The 25,927-nt window shown below is 50.4% G+C and overlaps 2 protein-coding genes across 3 annotated transcripts in view; one reads left to right on the forward strand and one right to left on the reverse strand.

Annotated features, from left to right (window-relative positions):
- Nucleotides 1-10,403, forward strand: part of PAPSS2 (3'-phosphoadenosine 5'-phosphosulfate synthase 2) — a 29,322-nt gene extending 18,919 nt beyond the window's left edge. Inside the window, exons 8-13 of the mRNA XM_039703681.1 lie at nt 3,176-3,381; nt 4,411-4,546; nt 5,926-6,051; nt 6,372-6,514; nt 6,954-7,183; nt 8,316-10,403. Of these exons, the coding sequence (XP_039559615.1) occupies nt 3,176-3,381; nt 4,411-4,546; nt 5,926-6,051; nt 6,372-6,514; nt 6,954-7,183; nt 8,316-8,457 (983 nt within the window). The 3' untranslated portion in view covers nt 8,458-10,403. The remainder of the gene's footprint in view (nt 1-3,175; nt 3,382-4,410; nt 4,547-5,925; nt 6,052-6,371; nt 6,515-6,953; nt 7,184-8,315) is intronic.
- A 1,985-nt stretch (nt 10,404-12,388) lies between these two features.
- The window catches only part of ATAD1 (ATPase family AAA domain containing 1), a 13,996-nt gene continuing 457 nt past the window's right edge, over nt 12,389-25,927 (reverse strand). Inside the window, exons 2-11 of one of the 2 annotated variants that reach the window (XM_039703686.1) lie at nt 24,318-24,333; nt 24,100-24,258; nt 22,799-22,897; nt 22,452-22,572; nt 20,470-20,670; nt 19,334-19,440; nt 17,431-17,520; nt 15,941-15,991; nt 14,342-14,478; nt 12,389-13,802 (exon numbers count right to left, since the gene is read on the reverse strand). In XM_039703686.1, coding sequence (XP_039559620.1) covers nt 13,682-13,802; nt 14,342-14,478; nt 15,941-15,991; nt 17,431-17,520; nt 19,334-19,440; nt 20,470-20,670; nt 22,452-22,572; nt 22,799-22,897; nt 24,100-24,258; nt 24,318-24,320 — 1,089 coding nt within the window. In that variant the 5' untranslated portion in view covers nt 24,321-24,333 and the 3' untranslated portion in view covers nt 12,389-13,681. Of the gene's footprint in view, nt 13,803-14,341; nt 14,479-15,940; nt 15,992-17,430; nt 17,521-19,333; nt 19,441-20,469; nt 20,671-22,451; nt 22,573-22,798; nt 22,898-24,099; nt 24,263-24,317; nt 24,334-25,927 lie in introns of both variants that reach the window. The other variant, XM_039703685.1, reaches the window with a different exon arrangement.

Raw genomic sequence — 25,927 nt, forward strand, 5'->3', positions numbered from 1 at the left:
TGCTGGATCACAGTGTGAGGCTGTGTTAGGACCGTGGCCGCGCCAGCAGGAGCTTTTCAGTGCTTTGAGTCTTGAAATGGTTTCTGTAACGTGCCCCTGAGCGTTAATTATCTTAATTATGTTTGTGTTCTCCCAGGAAAGAAACGCTTGGTAGCTGGTATGTATGGAACTATGGAGCTGTTCTCAGGCTCTGCACAAATTACCTCAACTGAGATTCTTTTTGGCTATAATTTTTTGAGATTTCCAAAAATAAAAAAGTTGAAATTATTAATTATTATGAAATTATTGCAGCCACGACCCATTTATGATCCAGGCAGTTATGACGTGGCCCGACACACCCCGTGTCCTAGGGACCAGTCTGCACAAAGATCCCAGTTGTGTAATTTTTTAATTACCTGCACTGGAGTGATCTTTTGTTACCTCTCCATCCTGCATTTGGAAATGGAGCCTGAAGATGCTCGCTTTCAGCAGCATTTGTTGGTTTCATAATGCAGCTTTTTTTATTTCCTGTGCTGGCTTCATTGACTGATCATTATTAATATGATTTAAATGTATGAAGTTGATATTGATTGGATCCCATGTGAATATAATTGTGATTATTCATGAAAATTGCTGCCTGGCAGATGAATGATACCCAGTCGTGAATTTAAAGTAAATGCAAATATTTTAATAAAAATTAAAGTAAAAATCTATATCATAGTTAAAATCCTCAAATTAAGACTCTCAAGGGTCCAAACTGATTTCAGTCAGATCAGAATAAATTGAATCAGTGATTTGTTTTTGACTGGAAACCTATCAGAGAGACTGATTCTCTTGTATTGAGATTGGAATATTGTTAATATCCAAATATCCAAGGAGAAATGGGAGGACCTCAGTGGAACATTGAGAAATTGGGAGAGTAGGGTTAAAACCAACATGATTTCAAGCTATTTAGGGACAACACTGAAATTAGAAACCAAGTGTGCACTTAGAGACTCGCACAGAAAACAGATTAAACATGGGCAGTGCAGAGATGTAAAGGAGAAGGAGTAGCAATATAGAGATAACCAGGGAAAAACCCAAAAAAAGAAAAAAAAACCCCAAATTAAAACTGAGTGTGGTGGAAGAGGCAGCCCAGGTGGTGTGCAGGGCATGGGGTGCTCCAGGGAATACCAGCCTGGAGCCATCCCCACAGAGGTGGTTCTCCTGCAGGAGAAGGCATTTTCCAAGCACACTGAAATTTTTCAATTATCCAGGGTTGCAATTTGCAAGCACATTTAAATTTTTCACCTTCACAAGCAGCTAACGAAGAAGAAGCAGGGGAAGGGAGAGTGCAGGAACTAATGAGATGCTCCAGGTGTCTTGGAGACACCTCTGGCCCTTAGATAAGGAGCTTTTATATTCTGCTAACATCACCGTTCATTAGCAGTGCAGAGAAAACTGCTGCAATGACTGATTTTCCATGAAAACCTCTGTTTCCTGAGTTCCCTGGGCTGGTTAAAATTCTTGTCCACGCAGAAGGGTGTTCAACCCCTTCCCTTCAAGGGCTGTGAGCATCCCCACGGTGCTGCTGGTGTCCCTCTGTCCTAGTTTAGGGCAAATTTATGAGAAAGCTTCCAAAGGAGTTCCTCTAGAAAGCAAATTCAAGCATCCCCTCCCCCACCTGGTTCAGGAAAATATTTCCTTGGAGAAAAGTAGGGAAAAAAACCTGTTTATTTAGCAGGCAAAACATTCAGCAGCACAAAAAAATGAACAATATTAAACAGTAGAACCTCTCGCTGTTCTGAAGAGATTGCAAAGTCAGGAAGTCCCCTCTGTGAGCTGTAGCTGGGCTCACTCAGTCCCTTATCAATCTCTTATCAGTCCCTTATCAGTTCCTTTGGTGCTGGCAATGCTGTGGCCCAGGCCTGGCTGGTGGGCCACAGGTGGAGCTGCTGGTGCTCCTCTGGTGTTCTGACCAGGTCCAAACAGTTCCAAGAAAAAGATAAACCACGGTCCAGGGAAATTTTCTGCCCTGGCCAGCTAGAACTAACTCAAAGCACAGGAGAGCTCTGTCCTGCTGTCTATCTGTCTGTCTGCAGACAGCACTGTCCAGGAGAGGATGCGGGGAGCATAATGAAATAAATGGGCAGGAGATCTTTCTCCTTTTTAATGCCTTTATTAAGAAGAATCAGCTCAGGTGGGGAGAAATCGACGGGTCGTGCCCATGCCGCTGCTGCTCCCAGGCGTGGCACGGAGGAGGAGGAGGGTGATACAGTTTTGTCCGCTGGTCTGCAGGCAGAGCTGGGGATTCCGTCCTCACGGGAGAGTAGGAAATTCCCACTTTTTGCTCCAACACCCCGGGTCGTCTCTTTAATTAACATCTTTTAAGCTAGGGTGAGAAGCAAAAAGGATCCAAGCAGGTACTGGACTATGTTCCATCCTTAGACGTCACTTAGGTCACTTAGTTCTATGTTGGCTCGTAATTTTAGGGGTTTTCCTGTAAAAACTATAAAAATTTGGGGCACAATGCATTTCTCATCTGCATACTGGCTCTGATGCCACTCCCATTCTCCTCCTACCTGGAGGGTCTGAACTCTTAACAATGAAACTAACTTAACAGCACTGGTCTTGTTTCGGCAAGCCCTTGTGTGAGGACACGAGGCTTGACTCCATTTTCATCAGAAGGCTGATTTATTATGTTATATATTATATTAAAATACTACATAAAAACTGTACTAAAAGAACAGAGAGAAGAAGATCAGAAGGCTACAAAGGGCAAGAATAGAATAGAATAGAATAGAATAGAATAGAATAGAATAGAATAGAATGCATAACAAAATCCTGTGACTGATCACAGCCTCAACACAGGTGGCTGTGGTTGGTCACTAATTGAAAACAATCCACATGGACCAATGGAAGATGCACCTGTGGCATTCCACAGCAGCACACAGTTATTGTTGACATTTCTTTCCTGAGGCTCTCAGCTCTCAGGAGGGGAAAAATCCTAGCAGAGGATTTTTCATAAGATATCATAGCTACACACTGGTTTGACTTGTTTTTAACTCTGCAACCTAAAAAAAATAGATAACATTTTATTCATAACACATAACAAACCCCAGCTCCTCTGCACCAGCCCGAAAGGCGATCCGTGGGCTGAACAGGGAGCAGCACAGAGCCAGGCCAGCTCAGCCCCTCTCTCTGTGTGTCTCGGCAGACGGCGTGGTGAACCTGAGCGTGCCCATCGTGCTGCCGCTGTCGGCGGAGGACAAGCGGCGGCTGGAGGGCAGCGCGGCGCTGGCGCTGCGCTTCCAGGGCCGCGCCGTGGCCGTGCTGCGGCGCCCCGAGTTCTTCGCGCACAGGAAGGAGGAGCGCTGCGCCCGCGTCTGGGGCACCGCCTGCCCCCGGCACCCGCACATCCAGGTGGGACTCAGCCCTGCCACCGCGGGGGTGGAGAATCACGGAATTAGGGAATAGTGAGGCTGGATGACACCTCTAACATCACCGAGCCCGACCTGCGCGCTAACACCTCAGCTAGGTTACAGCGCCAGGTGCCATGGCCAGTCTCGCTTTAAACGCATCCAGAGATGGTGATTCTGCCACCTCCCTGGGACGAGCATTCCAGTGCTTCGTTATTCTTTCGGTGAAAAAGTTTTTCCTAATATTGTGGTTGTTTCCCTGGGACGAGCATTCCAGTGCTTTGTTATTCTTTCGGTGAAAAAGTTTTTCCTAATATTGTGGTTGTGTTCATGGGTCCCAGGATGAGGGAAGAGATGAATCTGACCCCATATTTCTTAGAAGGCTGATTTATTTGTATATTATATAATATTTATACCTCCCGGGAGGGGGGGGATTATTTTTTTTTTTTTGCCCCCAGCCCACCCGGAGCAGGCAGGACTGATTTTTTTTTTTTTTGGCCACCAGCCCATCCTGAGCAGGCAGGACTGAATTTTTTGGCTTTTCCTTACAGGCAGCCAGCAGGGTTGGTATGTTTTTGCAGCTTCTCTCTTCCCACTTAGTCTGTGGCAGCACAAGGAGCATTGTCCCTCAGAAAGGGAGAGCTCTGGGTTGCACACAGCTTTCTGCTTAAAAGAGCTACAGCTGTGGTAGTTCTTGCTTCTCCCTTAAAATGCCTTTTTTAATTAATCAGCAGCAGGTATGTGCCTTGCAAGAGGCTCATTCCTCCTGTGTATTCCAGGAGGAAAGCAAAGAGGGAGGTAGAGGAAGGTCTTGTGCCTTCCCATGGACTGCTGGGTGGGGACTGGGTGGCTGCTGCCCCACTTGGTGAGGTTTTGCTGCCCATGACATTCAGTTCACGTGGTCACTGCCATGATGTTTTCCACCTGAGAGAAGGGAGGGTCATCCTACAACGGGGTTGAGCCTCACACTTTTCAAAGGAGACTGCGAGGAGTGTGCTGTCCCCTTTGCACTGAAGGTGTGTGTAATTCCCAGATGGTGATGGAGAGTGGAGACTGGCTGGTTGGTGGAGACCTGGAGGTCCTGGAGAAGATCAAGTGGAATGATGGGCTGGACCAGTACCGCCTGACCCCACTGGCTCTCAAGAAGAAATTCAGGGAGATGAACGCTGGTGAGTGCCCTGGGTTACACCAGTGACAGGGCTCCTCCTGCCCCACCAGGCCTTGGTGTGATCCATGACTTGCTCTCAAGCTCACAGCACTTCCAGGTGGCTTCTGGGTGCTCCCAAAATGGGTCTGTTTGGGAGGGTGGGCACTAAAGGGGACTAGGGGCATGGGTCATCTTGGTTAGGGCAGTGCTTGTGATGGGCTGTGTCCCCAGTGGGAAGTGCTGAGCAGCCTGCTCACATCCTCCCTGGTAGGTCAGATCCTCTCTGCACTGACATTCTTGGCCTTCACACAAGAGGCACAGCTCAGGTGTCTTCTCCCAGCTCTCTGTCGTATAGAATCCCAGAATGGTTTGGGTTGGAGGGACCTTAAAGCTCATCTCATTCCACCCCCTGCCGTGGGCAGGGACACCTTCCACATTCCCAGGTTGCTCCAAGCAAAGATGGCAAGGGTCAGACACTCACCCTCACTTTGGGGAAAAAGCATTTGCCCTCCTGCAGGTGCCACTGAGCCTGGGGAGGTGACAGATCACGTAAGACATCAGTGCAGGTGTCCAGAGCTGTGCACAAACACTGTAGGAGAGCTGATAGGGCTGAAATCAACCCCAAAGTGCGGGGAAAATAACCTTGGCAGGGCGATGCGTGTGTGTGTGACACACTCGGGGCCTTGTTCTTGTGGAGACAGGGCACACACAGGTCTGTCATGGCAGAGACAGGACACACACAGGTCTGTGGGCAAAGCTCAGGTATCTTCTCCCAGCTCTCTGTCTTATAGAATCCCAGAATGGTTTGGGTTGGAGGGACCTTAAAGCTCATCTCATTCCACCCCCTGCCGTGGGCAGGGACACCTTCCACATTCCCAGGTTGCTCCAAGCAAAGATGGCAAGGGTCAGACACTCACCCTCACTTTGGGGAAAAAGCATTTGCCCTCCTGCAGGTGCCACTGAGCCTGGGGAGGTGACAGATCACGTAAGACATCAGTGCAGGTGTCCAGAGCTGTGCACAAACACTGTAGGAGAGCTGATAGGGCTGAAATCAACCCCAAAGTGCAGGGAAAATAACCTTGGCAGGGTGATGCGTGTGTGTGTGACACACTCAGGGCCTTGTTCTTGTGGAGACAGGGCACACACAGGTCTGTCATGGCTGACAGGGCATACACAGGTCTGTTGTGGCAGAGACAGGGCACACACCGGTCTGTCGTGGCAGAGACAGGGCACACACGGGTCTGTCATGGCTGAGACAGGACACACACAGGTCTGTCATGGCAGAGACAGGACACACACAGGTCTGTCGTGGCAGACAGGGCACACAGAGGTCTCTCGTGGCTCTGTGGCAGCTCAGGGTGTGGGAATGGCCCCAGTGACCCCCCGACCTTCCCCTTGCAGACGCCGTCTTCGCCTTCCAGCTGCGCAACCCCGTGCACAACGGGCACGCGCTGCTGATGCAGGACACGCGGCGCCAGCTCCTGGAGAGGGGCTACAAGAACCCCGTGCTGCTGCTGCACCCCCTGGGTCTGTCATGTCATGGCAGAGACAGGACACACAGGTCTGTCATGACCGAGACAGGATACACAGGTCTGCCATGGCTGAGACAGGGCACACACGGGTCTGTCGTGGCAGACAGGGCACACACAGGTCTCTCGTGGCTCTGTGGCAGCTCAGGGTGTGGGAATGGCCCCAGTGACCCCCCGACCTTCCCCTTGCAGACGCCGTCTTCGCCTTCCAGCTGCGCAACCCCGTGCACAACGGGCACGCGCTGCTGATGCAGGACACGCGGCGCCAGCTCCTGGAGAGGGGCTACAAGAACCCCGTGCTGCTGCTGCACCCCCTGGGGGGCTGGACCAAGGACGATGATGTCCCTCTGGAGTGGCGCATGAAGCAGCACGCGGCCGTGCTGGAGGAGCAAGTCCTGGATCCCAAGTCCACCATCGTGGCCATCTTCCCCTCTCCCATGCTCTACGCCGGCCCCACGGAGGTAACACAGCCCTTGGCTGTCAGCAGGGCATGGCAGACAGCCTGTCCATGGGGGTTGTGCTCCCAGCCTGCCTGGAAAACCCCAGGAAGGGGGCTGGAGCTGTGTGCTCACTTGGGCTCCCTGCATGGTTTGCCTGTGCTCGCTGCTGCGGCATTCCCACAGAGCTTGGTTCCATCAGCTCCCATCCTCTCCAGGGCTGGGGAGAAGGGATACAAACAGGCTTCACCTTTTCCTGGCAGGCAGGGATGTTCACTTGAAACCCCAGGGGTTTCCCTTGTGTCCCTAAATCAGTGGGATGAAAGGAGCAGATGCTGAACCTCCCTTTCCATGTGCTGGGGGGCCGCCGAAAATTCAAACTGCCGCCAGCTTGGACCCAGCCCCACTCCCTCCCCGTGGGCTCCCTCTCCCTCATCCCTGAGCCCCGTGTCCCTCCCTGCAGGTGCAGTGGCACTGCCGAGCCCGGATGGTGGCGGGGGCCAACTTCTACATCGTGGGGCGCGACCCGGCGGGCATGCCGCACCCCGACACCAAGCAGGACCTGTACGAGCCCACGCACGGCGGGAAGGTGCTGGCCATGGCCCCCGGCCTCACCTCCGTGGAGATCATCCCCTTCCGCGTGGCCGCCTACAGCAAGAGCAAGAGGGCCATGGACTTCTACGACCCCGAAAGGTGAGGCGGCAGCAGCCACGCCGTGGGTTCTTCACTGTGTTGTGTTTTCTGGGATTCCCAAGGAAGGCGAGTGTCACAGATATATTTTATGCAAAATCTTTTTGTTAGGGTTTTTTCTGCTGATTAGCTGGGAAGCTTCAGCTTCTCCGTGTTTTGTTGCTTTAGAATGTGGTTTAGAGAATTATTTACTGAGTATGTAGATTGTTTTTATTTGATGACCAATGACAGCCACCTGTATCGAGGCTGTGAGTAGTCACAAGATTTTATTATTATTTCTTTATATTCCTTTCGAGCTTTCTAATAAATCCTTTCTCTCTATTCTTTTTAGTATAGTTTTAGTATAACATCTTAATATAATATATCATAATATAATAAATCAACCTTGTAAAACATGGAGTCAAGATTCTCATCTCTTCCCTCATCCCGAGACTCTCAAACACAACCACAGGTGAGGAAAGGAAGGGATCTGACTTCATGTTCTTAGAAGGCTAATTTATTACTTTATGATCTATATAATATTAAAGAATGCTACACTAAGCTATACTAAAGGATACAGAAAGGGTACAGACAGAAGGCTAAAAGATGATAATGAAAACTCGTGACTCTTACCAAAGCCCTGACACAGCTCAGCTGTGATTGGCCAATAAGTAAAAACAATTCACATGATGTTGGATGAACAATCTCCAAACCATATTCTAAAGCAGCAAAACAAAACACAGGAGAAGCAAATGAGGTAATATTGTTTTCCTTTTTCTCTGAGGCTTCTCAGCTTCCCAGGAGAGAAATCCTGGGCAAAGGGATTTTTCCAGAAAATGTGACGGTGACAACGTGGGGTTTGTGGGCACCTCGGGCTCGCAGCTTTTTGGGGGACAGGGAAAAGCCATGTTCCTCCCAAGGAGAGGAATGGGGGCAGAATTTGGGAAAGCCAGCCATGTGTTCCTCCAAGAGCTGTTCCCAGGTGTCACAGGAAACTAAAGGTGCCACCAGGGAGGAAAAGCAGGCTGAGAGGCTGAAGGAAGGCAGCTTCCCACAGCTGGGAAGTGTTATGGACACTGCAGCTCCTCTGGGATGAGGAGCCCTGGGGGTGACTCGGGCCAGCTGTGCTGATGTCACCTGTCTCTGTTTCACACAGGCACGATGACTTTGACTTCATCTCAGGAACACGCATGAGGAAGCTTGCTCGGGAAGGGGAAAACCCCCCGGATGGCTTCATGGCCCCCAAAGCCTGGAAAGTCCTCACCGCCTACTACCAGTCACTGGAAAAAAAGAATTAACTCCTCCTCCTCCCTAGAAATACCTGTATTAAGAGTGAGCAATGATCAATTGATTCCCTGTGACACAGATCACTTGGCACGACCCTGGGATTTTCCTACCTGGGTCAGTGTTTTTTACCAATCAGAAATACTTTGAGCCTGATCCTTCTTCCCCTGAAGCTGCTGGGAGTGTCCCCATGGAGCTGGAAGGGACAGGGAGTGGGCCCTTTGTTCCCAGCTGGCACCAGGACGTGCCACCGGGATCACTGTGGTGCTGCCAGGGCCACACAGCAGCTGCCAGTGCAGAGGGGACCAGGATAAATCCTGCCTGTGTCCTGCCTGGAGCAGAAGTGAAGAAGTGCCTTTCCTCATTGTGCCTTAGACAGTTTTTGCTAATTAACAGCACAATCTTTTTAATGCCCCTTTTATAAAAAGGACTTTTTTAAGATCAGCTGTGACCACCTCCAGTTCCTTGTGGTTGAGCCAACTCCTCACTCCTTCCTTCCTTCCCTCCTCCTGCTTGACCTCTTTAAGTCAAACAAATCCCAAGCTGAGCATTACTGTTGCTCTGAGTTCAGCTGCCTGTGCCATGGGGATCCCTGGCACGGGGATCCCTGCACTCACAGCCTGGCAGGAGAAGCACCACAAAGCCCTGAGATCCCTGAGAAAGCTCTGCACAGCAAGGAAAAGTCAGGGATGCTGGCACTGCGCTTCCAGGTGTCCTCCCACGGAGCAGGATGGGATCCCCCTTCCCTCTGCCCACACTCCTCCCACCCCAAAGGCAGATCCGAGGAAAAAACAGCAAAGGCAGCACCAGGCGGGTCTGGAAGAGCAGCTGAGGGGAGGCTGAAGCTCCTGCCCTCATCCACAGCTCTGTGCGTGCAGGTCGCCTGGTTTATTCTGTGTTTGTGGCATGGGGCCGCTGGGGACAGCCAGAGGATGGCAGGGGACACCAGAGGATGGCAGGAAAGCCTTGCTCCCCCAGCCCTGTGGGGTGCTGCTCCCAGCCCTGGCTGTGGAAAGTTACCGCGGCCATTATCGCCTTCCCCACCCTCACGGCCACACGGACTTTGGCAATGCCCCGCCTGAGGCTTTTCCGCTGGCTCGCAGGAGCCTGCGAGGTGACAGAGCAGTGACACGACAGCCACACGACAGCGACACGACAGCCGGGCTTCCCTGGGCCCTGCCCGGAGCCCAGGGCCGGGCCCGGGCCCGGGCCCGCCTCGCCGCCCCAGCCCTGCCATGGCAGCAGAGCTCGGTCCTTACAGCAAGGCCTCACGCTGGGATTCTTGCACCTGGCCTTGCTCAGCAGCTGCCCCAGGAGCCGCGGGGATGTTCCCAAGGAACGGGAGTGAGCTTTCCTCTCTTCCTGTGCTCCAGTTTGAGTTCCACGCTCGGCAAAACCAACCCGCTCCTGCTCGGTGCTGTGAGCTACGGCCTGCCCTGCTGTGGTCAGGGCACAGCGTCCAAGCCTTTGTCTGTGACTGGAAAACTTCCTTGCAAAAGGGCTTTTTGGGTGGTTTTTAAAGTATTTTTTAAAAATATTTGGAGGAAATCTGTGTTTACCCCAAGGCTCCTCTGTGGGAGCTGACAGTGCAGCAGCCCAGCCTCATCCAGCCAGGCCCTCTGGCAGGCAGCCAAAAGGGAGATTCCCATTTAGGGTTTTTAAGGAGTGAAACAGCCCTGTTGCTGCTCATCATCAAATAATCCAGTGTTGAAACCTGCCCCCCCCCAGTTAATCCAGGTGTCACAGCAAAACACAGATGCTGTGTTATCATTTTAAAGCAGTGTAGTGTCCTAATTACCTCTGATTAAAACATGTGGACTGGGGGGGTTATAGTCTATTTATTAAAGACATGAGACTGGAATTTGTACCTCAGCTGATGCATCTCATGATTTAATATATTCTTAACTCAATACTCTATGAAACACTCACTTTTAGTACAAATAAATATTTATATGTGTAAGCAGCTCTCACTTCGTGGTTTTTGGGTGGAACTTCGCTGGAGGCTCGCTCAGCTGTCCCTGGAGATGTGGAAGAGGGATCAGGCTCTCCCCTCCTTCAGAGAGCCAGGATCAGGTGCTGAGGGTTGGACCAAGCCCCTGGAGCAGTGGAATTAAAGCAGCCACGTCCCAAACCACGCTGTTTCCTCAGCCTTTCGAGGAAGCTGCCAGAGGGTTTGTGCTTCGACAAGGACTCCCACAGCAGCAGCGAGAGTGGACAAGTATGGGAGAGCTCCTGGAGAAGGGGGAATTGCACTCCAGCTGCAGAAACTGCCCCCAGGAGCCATCAGAAATTACTCCTTGTGCCTCTTCAGCCAGCCCCGATGAGTTTTGGGCAGCAGTGCCCAAAGCCGGGCTTTTGGAGACACCAGCAAGAGATCAGGGCTCAGGCAGTGCCCAGGGGCTGTCCCCGGCCTTGTCCGGCTGCCCTGCTCCCTCGGGGTGACATTAACACCTCCGAGGACACACTTAACACTCAATTAAAGCCAATTAAGACCTGCCTCCGCTGGGGTTTTACCAAGCAGGAAACAGCCTGAAAATAAAGTACAAACCAGCCCTCTAGCACTTGGTGCACCGTCAAGCTGAAGAGCCAGCAACCTGTACTGCTGCCCTTTTACCCAGCTATTTCCTGGAGAAAATGAAACATGGGTGATGTGGGGCAGCCACGGGAGGAAATGAGAAGGGAGGCACCCAGCCAAAAAGGCAGGAGGAGCTTCCCAGGCCGGCATTTCCCAGGTGTAACAACCCTGAGCAGGGTGGGAGCAAGGCTGAGAACTTCCCGGGCACAGGGGCCATGCCAGCCTCCCCAGGGATTCCAGAAAGAGCACTAATGGCAGGGCTAAGGTTACTCATGGAATCATGAAATTATTTGTTGGAAGGGCCTCAAAGCCCATCCAGTGCCACCCCTGCCATGGCAGGGACACCTTCCACTGTCCCAGGCTGCTCCCAGCCCTGTCCAGCCTGGCCTTGGGCACTGCCAGGGATCCAGGGGCAGCCACAGCTGCTCTGGGCACCCTGTGCCAGGGCCTGCCCACCCTCACAGGGAACAATTCCTAATTCCCAATATCCCATCCAGCCCTGCCTTCTGGCAGTGGGAAGCCATTCCCCCTTGTCACTCCATCCTTTGTACAGAGTCTCGTCTCCTTCAGGCCACAATTTGGTCACCCCAAAGCTTCTCCTCCCCATGCTGAACACCCCCAGCTCTCCCAGCAGAGCTGCTCCATCTCTCTGCTCATCCTGGTGCCCCCCCTGGGCTCATTCCTGGATCCCAGGCTCACCCAGCCCCAGCACTAAAGTGCCCTGTGGGATTGACATCTCAGATCCTGGACTTTCCCCATTTCCATATCCCAGCAGTTCTGCTCTGCCTAAATTCCTGCACCCCTGTGTTATTCCATTGTGCGTCTCGCATTGCTTTGAACACAGAGAAGAAGTCCAAGCAATTATTCAATTACTTTCATCCTCCCCCTCCCATTTGGTTTTAAGATTAAATTGGGACAAACTCAGCCCTGCAGCATCACCCAGCCAGCATTCCAGAGGGCAGGACAGCAGGGAGCAGGCTGAGCTTGAGGGACACTGTCACCAGCCCCTGACACCGTGTCATGGCAGGGCTCCAGCCCTCCTTATTTCACTTTATTTTCCTTTGCAGTGCATTTGGTTTTACATCATTCTGTGCCTCCACTGTCTCCGTCCCATTTCCATATCCCAGCAGTTCTGCTCTGCCTAAATTCCTGCACCCCTGTGTTATTCCATTGTGCATCTCCCATTGCTTTGAACACAGAGAAGTCCAAGCAATTATTCAATTACTTTCATCCTCCCCCTCCCATTTGGTTTTAAGATTAAATTGGGACAAACTCAGCCCTGCAGCATCACCCAGCCAGCATTCCAGAGGGCAGGACAGCAGGGAGCAGGCTGAGCTTGAGGGACACTGTCACCAGCCCCTGACACCGTGTCATGGCAGGGCTCCAGCCCTCCTTATTTCACTTTATTTTCCTTTGCAGTGCATTTGGTTTTACATCATTCTGTGCCTCCACTGTCTCCGTCCCCTCACAGGCAGCAGAGCTGTGACACAGTGTCTCACCCCTGGGCTTTGAACATTTAATTCCCTTTACAGATTTGGGGTCAATTAGTGCACAGTTCACAGCATTATATGAAAAACCTCAAGTCCTTGACTATCTCTGACAATAACTTCACTAAAAAAGAAAAAAAAATTTTTGCCACTCACATTTGTAACCCTTGGCCTTTATCAACAGAACGTTACAAGAATTCACCAGAACTGGTACCAGCAAGGACAGCACGTTGCTAAACCACATCAATAAGCCCAAAACCCATTTCCTCCTCTTTAAATTCACAGATCTGAGCATGGGACAGAGTCAAACATCACACAGTGTCCCCCTGTGCCTCAGGGCTGTGACACTTCAGGGGATGGTGCCACAGTGGGGCTCGCAGAGGCCGAGGGAGAAGCAAGTCCTTGGGACAGTGCACAGGAGCTCAGAGGACGTGGGGCTTTAGGAAAGAGCACGTGGGATTCTACTCTAACTGCTCGCAGCAAGGGAAAACCAAAAATAAAATCAGCCTTCATTTAAAAAGCCTTCAAAAGCAGAATTCATAAAAAAATTAAAAGTATTCAAACATTCTTACAGAGTAGTTTACTATCCTGACTAAATGGCACCAGATTTCAAGTGGTCATGTGGAAGAAAAATCAGTAGCATTTCAAATGTTGCTTTGTTCTAGGAGCAGTTTCTATCCTGGCATTTGCTGCTAAAAGGTAGAAGTGAACTGAGTATTGAGGAATCTTTCCCCTACACAGCTTCTCATTTGGTTTGCTTCAGGAAGTAGAAAAGATTTTCCATACTCAAGTTATCTACAGATTATGTCTATATATAAAAAAAAGTGTGGCTATGTACAGGTCCTGCACTCACACACCCATCTGTACACACACAGCCCGTGCCAGGTCCTGCCCCTGGCCCTGGGACCACCCACTCCTGCTGGAAGGCTCCAGGGGATCCCTGGGACAACACGCAGGCACTCGCTCTTGGTCTGGGCTGAATTGTTCCACTCATGATCTGTGCTTCCACTTCCACTTGGAATTGCAATAACTTAAGAGGTTGTTGTTGTATAAAAACGATTCCAGGAACACAACTCCCTTTGCCACCCCTGCTCCCACCCCCTGACACTGGTTTTGCTAACTGATTACAGAAGTCAAACTAAATCACATCAGGAACTGCAAACACACTCTTTTCTCTTAGTCAAACACGATCTCCATGGCCAGGTTCTGCATGGAGACATCCTTGGATTTCCTCATCTTCTCGATGGCCCTGTGGAGGTCCTGCTGCTGCACGGGCCGGATCTCATCTTCATCGTGGCTGGGGAGGAGAAACAACAGCCAGGTGAGGGCCAGGGGCTGTGCCAGCTGTGCCAGCACTCAGCAGCCATCCCCGCAAACAGCAGCTCTGACACGGATCCAGCGTCACGCTGGCATCACAGAATCCCTGAGGCTGGAAAATGCCTGCCAGCCCACGGAGTCCCCCCTGTGCCCACGCTCCAGCCCCTCCATGCACCCAGGATTGCTGCAGGCAGGGCAGATAGCAGAGGCATGTCCCAGCACCGTGTCAGCAGCACTGTAACCAGGCAAATACCAGAGGGATGTCCCAGCTGTGTCAGCAGCACTAACCAGTGCAGCAGCAGCACCTGGTGGCTCAGGCCACCTCCAGCTTGGGCACCTTGGAACAACCAAGGCGCCGAGCTCATTTTGAGAGCCAAAAGCAATAACAGCAACTGAGCTCTGGGGGTGTGTGTGGCAGCTGGGCATGAAAGCAGGACACTGCTGTGTGTGTGAGGCTGCAGGCAAGCCCAGCTGCAGCAGGGACACAAGGACAGCAGTGAGAGGAGCAGCCCCACGTACACGTCCTCCTCGCAGGCGTTGTTGACGTACTCCCGCACGCAGAGCAGCGCCGCGTCCCGGCACATCTCCTTCAGGTCGCTGCCCGAGAAGCCGTCCGTCTCCTTGGCCACCTGCAGCAGGTCCACGTGGCTGTCCACCTGTGGGGAGCTCCAGCTCAGGCCTGGGACACCCCAAAGCCACTGGCTCTGCTCTACAACAGTTATCTCCGAGATCGCCTTCGTTCGGCATTTTTGGGGAGCTAAATGATTCCCTCACTCCTGGGACCTCCAAGGGGCTCACACCGTTACAGGAAACTGGTGTGTCAGCTCATCACGCTCTGCCACGGGCTCCAAACCCCACCAGAACCCCACAACCAACCCATACTAACCTTGCAATGTCCTTGTTGATACATCCTTGGTACCCCTGAACCAAGGGTGTATCCATACTGGTGTATCCTGTACTAACCACGCTCCTGCCTGGCAAAAACTGGATCCCAGCAATAATGACCCCTTTTCCCAGGTGCCCACAGGAGTTTCTCAGAACTCTGTTGTCTGCACACAACACATTCCTGCTTTACACAGTCCCAAATTTGAGGATTTAGAGGCAAAATTTTGTGTCTAACTCAGTGCACTGGGTCAAGCTGAACTCTTGCCAGGCAAAAACCTCAGGTTTATTCCATCTTTTTATGGAATTTCTGATTCCTTTCCCACCATGTGCATCAGTTTTTCCTTTTCAGAAACTTTAAGCCAAGGCAGTCTAATAAAAGGCTGAAATTCTGGGATGACTTCTTTCAAGAGGGAAACTTCCCTAAAATTATGCTTTAAGTCAGGGAAGGAACAGGGAGGGCAGGACTCCCCTTGCCATGTGAACTCTGGGCTTGAGAAATCCAATTCTTCCTCCTGTGGGATAACTGATACAGGCTGGCTTTTTATCTCCCTGAAAAACTAATTTGTGTGGTTCCTTGCTGGTGAGCTGCCATTTTTAGGCCTCTTCAAAAAATTTAAGTTGGTTTTACTAATAAAAGATATTTATTAGGGTGGAGCTCAGCCTACAGACACTTTGCAACATGAACTTGAAGGCAATTAGTGCTGCTGACTAACTTTGGGAGGAAGCTCTGAGGACAGGGACTCCCTATCCTGCCACAGACACTTCACACCTCATCCTTCCCCTCTCCTCTGAAGGAAATTTAAATTATGGATCAAAAGCAGCACTGTCCAAAAAAGCCATTCCTCCTTGCTTGACTTGAGCTAAAAAAGAGTTAAAGAGTCAACATCTTTTTGATTTCCTTGAAATTTCCTTCCCTGCTCTAAACATGATTCACCTTCACCTTTCTTAGAGAGAGAAATCTCTTCTCTTGTAAGAGAACAAGCAAATGGAGACAGAGAAATGGAGTCATTCTGCTCACAGGGGGTGATTCACCACACAGGAGCCAACTGCAGGGCTTTAATGTAAGGCCACACCTAAACCCACAAAAGATTCCCAAGTTCTCACCAGAAATGCCCTGGCAGATCATCTCAGCCTCAGTGCAAGACAGGCAATTACAAACCCCACCTTCTGCAAGGCCAGAGCTGCACTGGTGGCAGTAATGCAGCCATGAGCCACTAACAGGAGGCTACTCACATTTTCATTCTTCAAAATCAGCTTCAAGATTGCCTCTCTTTGCTTCAGAGCCTGGAACAGAGGAGACTGAAGTTACCAGAGGACAAAAATGAACACTTGTGACATCCCAGGGCTTTCAGTCCCTTCAGCTCCCTCGCCCAGGACGTGTGACACACACTGAGGAAACCTCTCTGATGGCAAATTCACTTCCACGGGTGATGCTTGGGAAATTCTAAACCAGAGAAATCCCACCCTGTGTGATTCAAACTCCACCAAAACCCCACAGAAACCCCAGCCATCCCATTGGTATATCCTGTACAGTTGCTACTCTGTCCCAAAACCCACTTCTGCCATTTCCCTCTGCTTTGCAGGCAATTTTTGATGAGCAATTTGGGGTCTTTTCTCTCAAAGACAGTTATAAAACCTGCAAGGCTTTCCCTGCTGCCCGTGCCTGTTCCCAATCCACAGCACATCAATTATTCCACCTTCAGTAAGAGTCAGGGCCAGTCTGGGCTGATCACAAAGCAAGAGAGGAGCAGTAAGCTCATGGCAGGGCTCTTGTGGGGTAAGGAAAATCTGTTCCCTAAGTGACACCTCCAGTGGTAAACCCTGATCCTGGGAGAGGGAGCCAATCCCTGTAATATCCCATTATCACATAATTCATCCTTCTAAAGATGGGGCTCCACAGAATGGCACCACAAAGTACTCAAATCCACATCCTTGCCCCCTGCTAGCTCAAGGAAGAGCTGGAGGTGAGGAAGGTGTGTGGAGCAGGTATGGAAGCACTGCAGTTCCCAGGTTTTAATTGCTGTTCCCAAAGGGATCCCCTCCCATGGAGTGAAAGTCAGTTCCAACAACACAGGCGTGGGAACACAGCTCCTCTCTTGCACAATCAATAAGAATTGTACTCCTCCAGTTTGGTCTCTGGGTTTCAGCAGAAATGGATAATGATTTCTGTAGCCAGAAGGGAATTCAACCACAACTGAACTCGTGATAACACAAAAATGACACTCCTGACACAAAAATGTCTGGTCACATCACTAGGCATTGAAAGGTGACTGAAATACCTGGAAAAGGATGGCAAGAGCAACCTTTGGAGTAAGGACAACCTTGTGACAGCTGCCTAATTGATACAGAACTTAATAACTGGGGCATAAATCACAGAATCATGGAATGGTTTGAGTCCTTAAAGCCCACCACAGGCAGAACAAACCAGGCTTTCCACCCTGTCTGCTGTGGAAGGCCTGAGCAGAACAGAGTTACAATCCAGTCCTTCCCAGTGTGCAGCATCCCAACAGCTCCATTCCCAGAGGAGAGCAGGGGTGGGAAGCCCATGGTGCTGTTCGTTTCAGATAAAAGACTCAAGAGATCAAAACTTCACCTCAAAAAGCCGAGTTATGGATGTGATTCAAAAACCCCCAGAGCCAGCTGAGCAGAGGGCAGCATTCCTGGAGGAAAAGCCCCAGAGCTGTGGCTGTGCTGGCTGCTGGGGCAGGGCAGGCAGGACTCACAGGTTGGTTGATGTGGAAGCGCGTGGGCATCCTCCTCATGATGGCAGAGTCCAGGTCCTGGGGCCTGTTGGTGGCTCCCATCACAATCACCTGTGGGACACCAAGAGACAGCACTGAAACCAGAGCTGGGGAACATCCACGGGCTGGGAACGTCAACACCAGCCAGGGATCTCCCCCACGTTATCAACAGCATCAGCATTTACAGAAGTTACATAAAGCTTTCCTGGCAGTGATCTCAGCAAGGCCCTGGTCCCACAAATACCACCTGGGGGGAGATTTCAATGAGTCCAACTTGAAATTTCAAACCCCAGTGAGGAACTTAAAACTTCTGCTTGTGATGTCACTTTTAGTTCCTGGTGGAATTCAAAAGGAGATATTTCGGGAAGGTGCTTAAAAATGTGGTGGTTTTGTGCTGTGCTGGAAAAAGAATCACAGAAGGTTTTGGGTTGGAGAAGACCTTAAAGGCCATCTTGTTGTAAACCCTCCATGAGCAGGGACACCTTCCAGGAGACCACCGTGGCAGTGGGCTCCCCTGGTACCCACAAGGTGTCTTTATTCTTTTAAACATTCCAAAAAGCATTGCAGGACCTGCAGGTCAGCAGTGGGTTAAAGGTGTCCAAGGCAAGCCCAACACCAGGACGGTGTTTACCTCCCTGGAGCACTCCAGCTCTTAACTCCAGAACAAATTTACTCCCCATTCACAGCAGCCTTGTTCTCCCATTTCTTACTCTAAGCTGTGTACATGGCAAACACCCAGCCAGGAGAGTGACAAACGGCAGGGTGATTAATCTGGCCTCCAGGGGGTTTCCTGCCCTGCTCCTGCCTTTGGGCCAGGCCCAGCAGCTCCGGGAAGGAGGGCCAGCAGGGCTGGTGGCCCGGCAGAGTCACCCTGCCACCTAGAGGCACTGGGATTGCTGGCTCGGGGATGATCCACGCTTCTCTGGGCAGTATTTTCAGCCAGAAGGAACATTCTTCACCTGCCACACTCCAGACCCATCCTCAGCAGGTTTAGCTCCCAGCTGAGCGTGGTCTCCAGGTGGAATCAACACATGCACCTCAATTTCCTCCAAGCATTTGGGATTCTGGTTTTTCTTAAAAAAGGCAAACGCTGCTGAGCTTGAGAGACCCCAAATTGTCTCACTGCAGGGAATAAATAATTTCACTTGCTCCAAGGAATTGTCAGTGTTTTGGGTAAAAAAGGTAATACACTGTGCTTAGAAGATTATATCAGTTTCCAGTGAAGGGTTCATACCACTGGCTTTTTACTAAGGGGAAGCTTTAACCCTCCTCAGTACACATACATCACTGGTTTTTACTCATTTGGGGAAAAAATCAGCTGAAAAACATCTTTAGCACATGTTTGGGAGAGGAGGAAAAGCCATTTATGGAAAAATACACATTAAAAAGGCTGAAAATTTTCAACTTGGAGAATAAACATCCTGTTTAAGGGCTTTAAGAAGATTATCCCAGGTGACACCATGGCACGCTGGCTTTCTGCTGTATTCAAGTTTTCAGAATCCCAGAATGGTTTGGGATGGGAGGCACTGAGAACAAACATCCTGTTTAAGGGCTGTAAGATTATCCCAGGTGACACCATGGCACACTGGCTTTCTGCTGTATTCAAGTTTTCAGAATCCCAGAATGGTTTGGGATGGGAGGCACCTTAAAGCCCATCCCATCTCATCTGGAAACTCCACTCCTTGATTAAAACCAACCTAGGCACAAAGCCAATCTTCTCAGGAAGAACAATGACCTGTGGGTGCAACTTCCCTCATTCCTACAAAGCGCTGGGAATCACCGACAGATAAAGAACCCTTTGGCAGTCCCTGTTCCCAGGCAGCTCCACCCCCAATGTCCCAGCTGAGGGAATGCCATCCCTCCTGCCAGCACCCCGAGGACTCACCTGGCAGTTGTAGTCAGTGTCCAGCCCATCCCACAGGCTCATGAACTGGGCTTTCATCATGGCTGTGGCCTCGTGGTCGGTGCTGGATCGGTTCCGCAGGAAGGAATCTGTGCCAAAGCAGGGAAGCAGTCACTGCCAATCCAATTCCCCACAGGAATGCCCACCTGGGCTGCTCTCTGAGCTCATAAATGCATTTTGCATCACCACTGCCAGCAAACAAGTGCTGCCAAGGGTGAAAGTGGGCTCTCCCCTATGGCTAAGCCCCCGTTCAAAGGGCACCACACAAGTGTGCACCCACCACAGGAGATTGCCCCACATCCTGTGCTCCAAATTTGCACCTTCCTGAACTCATGGAAAGAGCCTGGTGGTTTCTCTGGGTCTGGATTGAAGGCACTCCAGACATTGGTTCATGTTCAGACTCCATGAAGAAGAAACCCAGGACAGCACCCTGTGCCCTCCATCTTGCTTCCATCCACAACACACTAAAAATCCCAAATTTTTCACCAAGTGATCCACCCACACTACTCTCTAGAATCTATTTCACACTTTTGTGGGTTCTAGCCTACCTTGAAGTCCAGGAAACTTTCTCCATGAGTGAGGGTCAGAGTCAGTGCCCCCCTGAGGGTCAGGGCACCCCAGAGCACACAGAGAAATATTCCCAGTGCCCTGGGTTTCCACACCTCCCCTCCTATTCTTCAGCCCTATGAAACCAGCATTCCAGAGCTCTCCTGAAACCATATTTACTTCCCAGTATGTGCCCTGAGAGCAGAAGCACTGAAGTGTATTTGTTGCTGGGTTTCCTCGTGAACCAAAACCAAGTAGGAATCTGTTTCACTTGTGAATTCCTCCACTACTACCAGGAAAAAAACCCCCAAACATTGTTTTTCCTAATGTGCCACCATCCCTTTACAGTTCTATTTCTCTTCCTGAGCCTTACTTTTGAATTCCTCCACTACCACCAGAAAAAAAACAAAAAACATTGGTTTTCCTAATGTGCCACCATCCCTTTACAGTTCTATTTCTCTTCCTGAGCCTTCACTCTTTTGAAGGAAAAGATGACAGCAGATCCATACATCACTGAGCCTACGGTTCAATGTCACTCTGCCATGGCTACTGATAAAAAAATAGATTTTTACCTATTTCATCAATAAAAATGATGGATGGCTGGAGCTTTATGGCCAGGGAGAAGACAGCAGCAGCCAGCTTTTGGGATTCTCCATACCATTTATCTGTCAGCGTGGAGGGCTGGAGGTTGATGAACCTACAGCCAGCTTCCTTGGCAGTAGCTTTGGCAATCAGGGTTTTCCCACATCCAGGGGGGCCATAGAGAAGAACTCCTGGAAAGAAAAAAAATAACATTAACAGTGTTAATGCTTTGCTAGGACAGGCCTGGGGGTGTCCAGGCTCGAGTTTGATCCAGGTATGAAAAGGTAAGGAACCAAACCAAGGAAAGACCATTCCATCAATCAGAGGTTTTAAGGTTTAAGCTGTTAAATTACTGCTCAGAAGAGCCAGAGAGGAAAGGGGAAGCTGAGAGGAGACATCTGAGAGATGATGACTGCTTTATCTTTAAGGTCCCTTCCAAGCCAAACCACTCCATGATTTTATTCCATTGCCAGGTCTATAAAGGTTACACAAAATTAACCCCTCTTTATGCCCTGGCAGCTTCTGTTTACAGCTCCTTTCAGCCCTGCAGAGCACAGAGGAGTGAGGAAAGGAAAAATCCATCACACAACAGACCCACAGACAGTTTAAACAAATTACCCACAATTAAACATGACATCTTGTATTATTTTTAAACTTGTCACAGTGCAAGAATTCACAGGAGTGTTTTTCTAAACAGTTATAAAGAAAACAATTTCAAGAGCAACATTCAGTTAAAAGAACCCAAAACACAGGGAATTATTAAAGTTTTTTCTCATTTTATGTGAGTGATGCCCACAAACATCATCACTCTGGAGCAGTGACTTCCTATTAACACCCAGCACAAGCCACTCATAAAACTGGAGCTGGAAAGTCTGCTTTAAAAAGATAAATAAAAAAAATCATTTTTTCCTTCAGCTTATTAGATCATGGCATTCATGTAATTTTCCAGACAGCTTCAGTTTGTGACTTACACAGAAAGCAGCCTGGAAAAACTAAACCAGCTACCAAAGTGCTGCATTTTCCATCTCCTGTGAGCACCCTTGAGGTGCTCACAGATCCAGGCAGTAATTAAGAGCTCCTGAAATCAAAATTCCAGGGAACAAAGCTGTAAACTTGGCTGTTTTGTCCATGATTTTAGGTTAAAATTCTGCTTTTTGTTTTTCTATTTTTCTTCAGTAATGTACAATAAGTAAGGCTGTAGGGATTTCAGCAGAGTCCAGCTTCTGTTTTACTGTGGAAAATCAATCTGCCACCTGCCTTAGTGCTGTGTAACCCAACTCCAGAGAGAATCAAGGGATCTCCAGAGGAAAAAAAGAAAGGGATGTCTGGCCTGCTGAATGATGGCAATTTCCAGGAGTGTCACAGCTGTAGAGCAGAGTTAGAGCTCAGCTCTGCCAAAGGACAACACGGGGTGTCAAGACAATGAAAATGACAATTTAGGCAATTAAAAATGCAGGATGAATGGATTATCATGGCCTGAAGTGACAGGACCAGGGGAATGGCTTCATGCTGACAGACAGGAGGTTTGGATGGGATATTGGGAAGGAATTGTTGCCTGGCAGGGTGGGCAGGCCCTGGCACAGGGTGCCCAGAGCAGCTGTGGCTGCCCCTGGATCCCTGGCAGTGCCCAAGGCCAGGTTGGATGGGGCTTGGAGCAGCCTGGGACAGTGGAAGGTGTCCCTGCCATGGCACTGGATGGGCTTTAAGGTCCCTCCCAAGTCAAATCATTTCATGATTCTGTGATTGGTGCACAAAAATGGACCATCAGAACCAAAACCCAGCTACTGGTTCATTATTAAGATGAAACTTCTTCAGCAAAGCAGGGGAAGAGGGAAAATCTGAGGGTTTTCCCTGGCACTGGTCCTGATGTTTGCACTTTGACCTAAGAACCCACTTCCTCTTCCCTTTCTGGAAAACTGCACCTTTCATATTTCAAATAGCAAAGTATAAATCCATCACATTCCCTTCCTACCTTTTGGGGGCTGCAAGAGCCTGGAATTCTCAAACAAATATTTCTTCTTGATGGGCAAAATGACAGTGTCTTTCAAATCTGTGATGACATCATCTAAGCCTGCAATATCACTCCAGGTGACCTGCAAGGGAAAAAAAACAGCCTTGGGAATGATCAGCATTGATCCTGCCAATGAAAATCACCCACCAGCTTCAAAGGAGTGCCTTGAAAATAAAAGAGAGAAGGGATTAAAACCCTCTGCTCTCAGTGATGCAGTTTTAGATCACAGGAATACCTCCTGTGTATTTCCAGAGGGGTGCAAATAATGTAAGCCAGGGTCAAAGGGGAATTCTGCAGGAGTTGCTCACATGCATGCTGAGTGGGTCCACCAGGTGGGCAGCAATGCTCATCTCATACTCAGTCAGCTTGACATTCTTCACTCCTATCTGCTTCATCAGCTTTTCAGCCTGGGGGGAACCAAACACCAGGAAAATCAAAGGAAAGAAACTGAATACTTCACTGAAAAATCAGCTTTTTTAGAGAACTGCTGGTTGTGGTTTGAAAAGCTCCTTCCTAAGAGGTGAAATCTTGTTTTAAGCAGAAGGTTCTGCTGTTTCCTAATGACTCTGCTGTCACTTGAGTGAAACCAAGTCAGATGTCTCAGTTCCCATCAAACAAATGCTTGGACCCTCACATGCCCAACCCACAACTCCTCTGTTAAGAGCTAAGAAACAACCAAAACAAACCTTAAACACAGAGTGTGCCCCCCAAGCCTCCAGAGCACTTGGAGAGATTCATGTATTTTCAAATGAATCAAAGAGAGATTAATGTAATTTTAAATTCCCAGTCAATTTCTAATAAGTGGTCAGTGGGGTTTCCCTAATTCACAAGGAAAACTCATTGAGCCAACACACTTGAACAACTCAGTTTCTCTTTCTACTCAAACTTGCAGTAAAGCCACCAAGGTTTTGGGACAGTGCAGCCTCCTGGATAACAGCTGGCACTGAACCTGTGGGCAAAGCTGGTTTTCAACTGAAAAGCTCATTACAGAAGGAAAACCACCCAACACAGACTTAGGTTGCTCAAAACCTCTGAAATTCTTGTCAGTCAGAAACCAAAGCAAAAAAGCTGCCACATTTCCTAAGCAAACCTTTAACTTTTGGTTCTGAAGGGCCCCTAAAGTTTTTCCAGGGCACAAATTGTTCCAGTTCAAGATAAGGAACGAGGTTTTCATTTTTTCCCTCCCCTTTCCAAGGCATTTTGACTGCTGGTGAAGGTCTCTGCCACTAAGCTGCCAGAAATGCAGAGCTTTCAGGCTCTCTTTTAAGTTAAGAATTAAGCTGTCTCTGCTCAAGGTTTCAAAAGCAGACAAGAGATTTAGGGTCAGCAAAGTTGTCAGAAGCAGAGAAGGCACCAGGCCTACAGACTTGGTGAAAGTCAGAGCCAACAGCTCTGATTTTCAGCAACATTTTTGCTTTGATTTTCAACAACAGATCAGACCAACAGCTTTGCCACCACTTCAAGCTAGAAATCTTAGTTAGTTATAAAACTGTCATTTGTTCTATACTATAATTTGTTACAAAACCTCAACAGACCAGCAGCCTAAACCTAAAAACTTCAGCACATTCCTCAACTTTCCCCAAGGAAACAGTGCAGAATGCAATCCTACCTGCTTCTGAGCTTCCACCTTCTGCTTCCTGGTGGGGTCGATGGCATCCACCATCCACTTGATGGTGAAGTAGGTGACGGCCCCGAAGATGGTGAGGCGGAAGATCAGCCCCACCACCTCGTTACGGCTCAGGGGCCGCGAAAAGGCCTCGGCGTGCACCATCCTCAGCACAGGGAGGGCAGGAAAGGGGATCAGAGCAGGGAAAAACTCCTGGGCACCATCCTCCTCCCTGCCCTGAGGGGAAAGGAAGCACAGGGAGGGCAGAAAAGGGGATCAGACCCTGCCCTGAGGGGAAAGGGAGCACAGGAAAGGGGATCAGAGCAGGGAAAAACACAGGCGTGGTGCTGGTGGATAGAAGATGCTTGGGGGGGAGTTGGGGTGAGTGAATGGAGGGGTGGGATATGGGGGATGGTTTCCCACTGGCAGAGGGGAATTTTGGGAAGGAATTGCTCCCTGGCAGGGTGGGCAGGTCCTGGCACAGGGTGCCCAGAGCAGCTGTGGCTGCCCCTGGATCCCTGGCAGTGCCCAAGGCCAGGCTGGTGCAAGCTGGCACAGGGGAAGGTGTCCCTGCCATGGCTGCACTGGATGGGCTTGCAGGTCCCTTCCACCCTGGGATTCTGTGCTGACAGCGGGCACAAATGTGGCATTCCCACTGAGACTGGCACTTTGGGACTGTGCTGGCCCTGAGTGCTGAATCCTGGAGGCAGGGAGCTCCATGACTTAGGCTGAGAGGTCTTTTCCCTGACAGGAAAGGCACCCGGCTGCCACACGAAGGAGCAATCAGCGACTCCCATTTGATTAAAAGGAGGTTAGGAGCTGCAGCCTGCACCTGGCAGGATGTATGGGGAGTTATTAATATCCCTGGAAACCTGAAAGTGCTGGATGTGGCACACAGCTATCCAGGGAAAAGCCTGGCTGCTGCAGGAGCCAGGCCCAGAGAGCACAGCACCCTCAGTCCTGGGAACACAGGGCACAGAGGAAAGAACTCTGCAGAAACACTGGGAAAACGATTCCTAAAATCAGGGTCCCCTTCTTCCTCAGCTGCTGGGGGGATCTGCTTGAGCCTCCCCACATCCCTCCTTGGGCACTGCCCCATTTTCCTCCTGCAAGGGCAAAACCAGCAGCAACTCCTTTGGCAGCTCCTGCCCTCCCTGGCCACGCTCCAAACCAAGCTGGCAGCCGGGGCAACCCTGCAGCGCCCAGAGCCAAACTATCCCTGGATCCCCCTCCAGGGCAGCCCCCAGAGCCAAACTATCCCTGGATCCCCCTCCCGGGCAGCCCCCACAGCCAAACTATCCCTGGATCCCCCTCCCAGGGCACTGCTGGGCACCCACAGCCAAATTATCCCCGGATCCCTGCTAAAGGCTCTGAGCAAGTGCTCCGGAGCTGGAGGATTCTGCGTGTGCCCGTCAGCCGGGTTTATTAAAACAAAAGGGCTCTGCAGTCGCTGCCCAAGGAGAAAAGCTCCCCAAAACCCCGTGCAGGAAGCTCCTCCTTATGCAACCGTGCTCTGAGCCCAACCGAAAGGGAAAGCTCGACCACGAGAGAAACCGAAGCACAGCCTCGCTGAGCAAAGCCCGAACGCCACACAAGGGCTGAATCCCGTAGGAAGCCGGCGTTTGTTCGCCCTGAGGCGAGGACTCCTCACTGCGGGCCCGCTCGGCTCCGCTCTCCCCGCTCAGGCGCCAAAGGGAAACCAAAAGCGGCAGCGGCGCCGGTTTCCGTTCCCTCCGAGGGCAAGCTGAGGGAAAGCCCGGCCTGCCCGGGCGCGGGGAGCCCCGCCGGGGGCGGGCAGCCCCGCCACGGCTGCCCCGGGCAGGGCCGGGCC

This window comes from Passer montanus, unplaced genomic scaffold (genome assembly GCF_014805655.1).
Source record: "Passer montanus isolate IOZ18808 unplaced genomic scaffold, ASM1480565v1 scaffold167, whole genome shotgun sequence".
Lineage (NCBI taxonomy): Eukaryota > Metazoa > Chordata > Aves > Passeriformes > Passeridae > Passer > Passer montanus.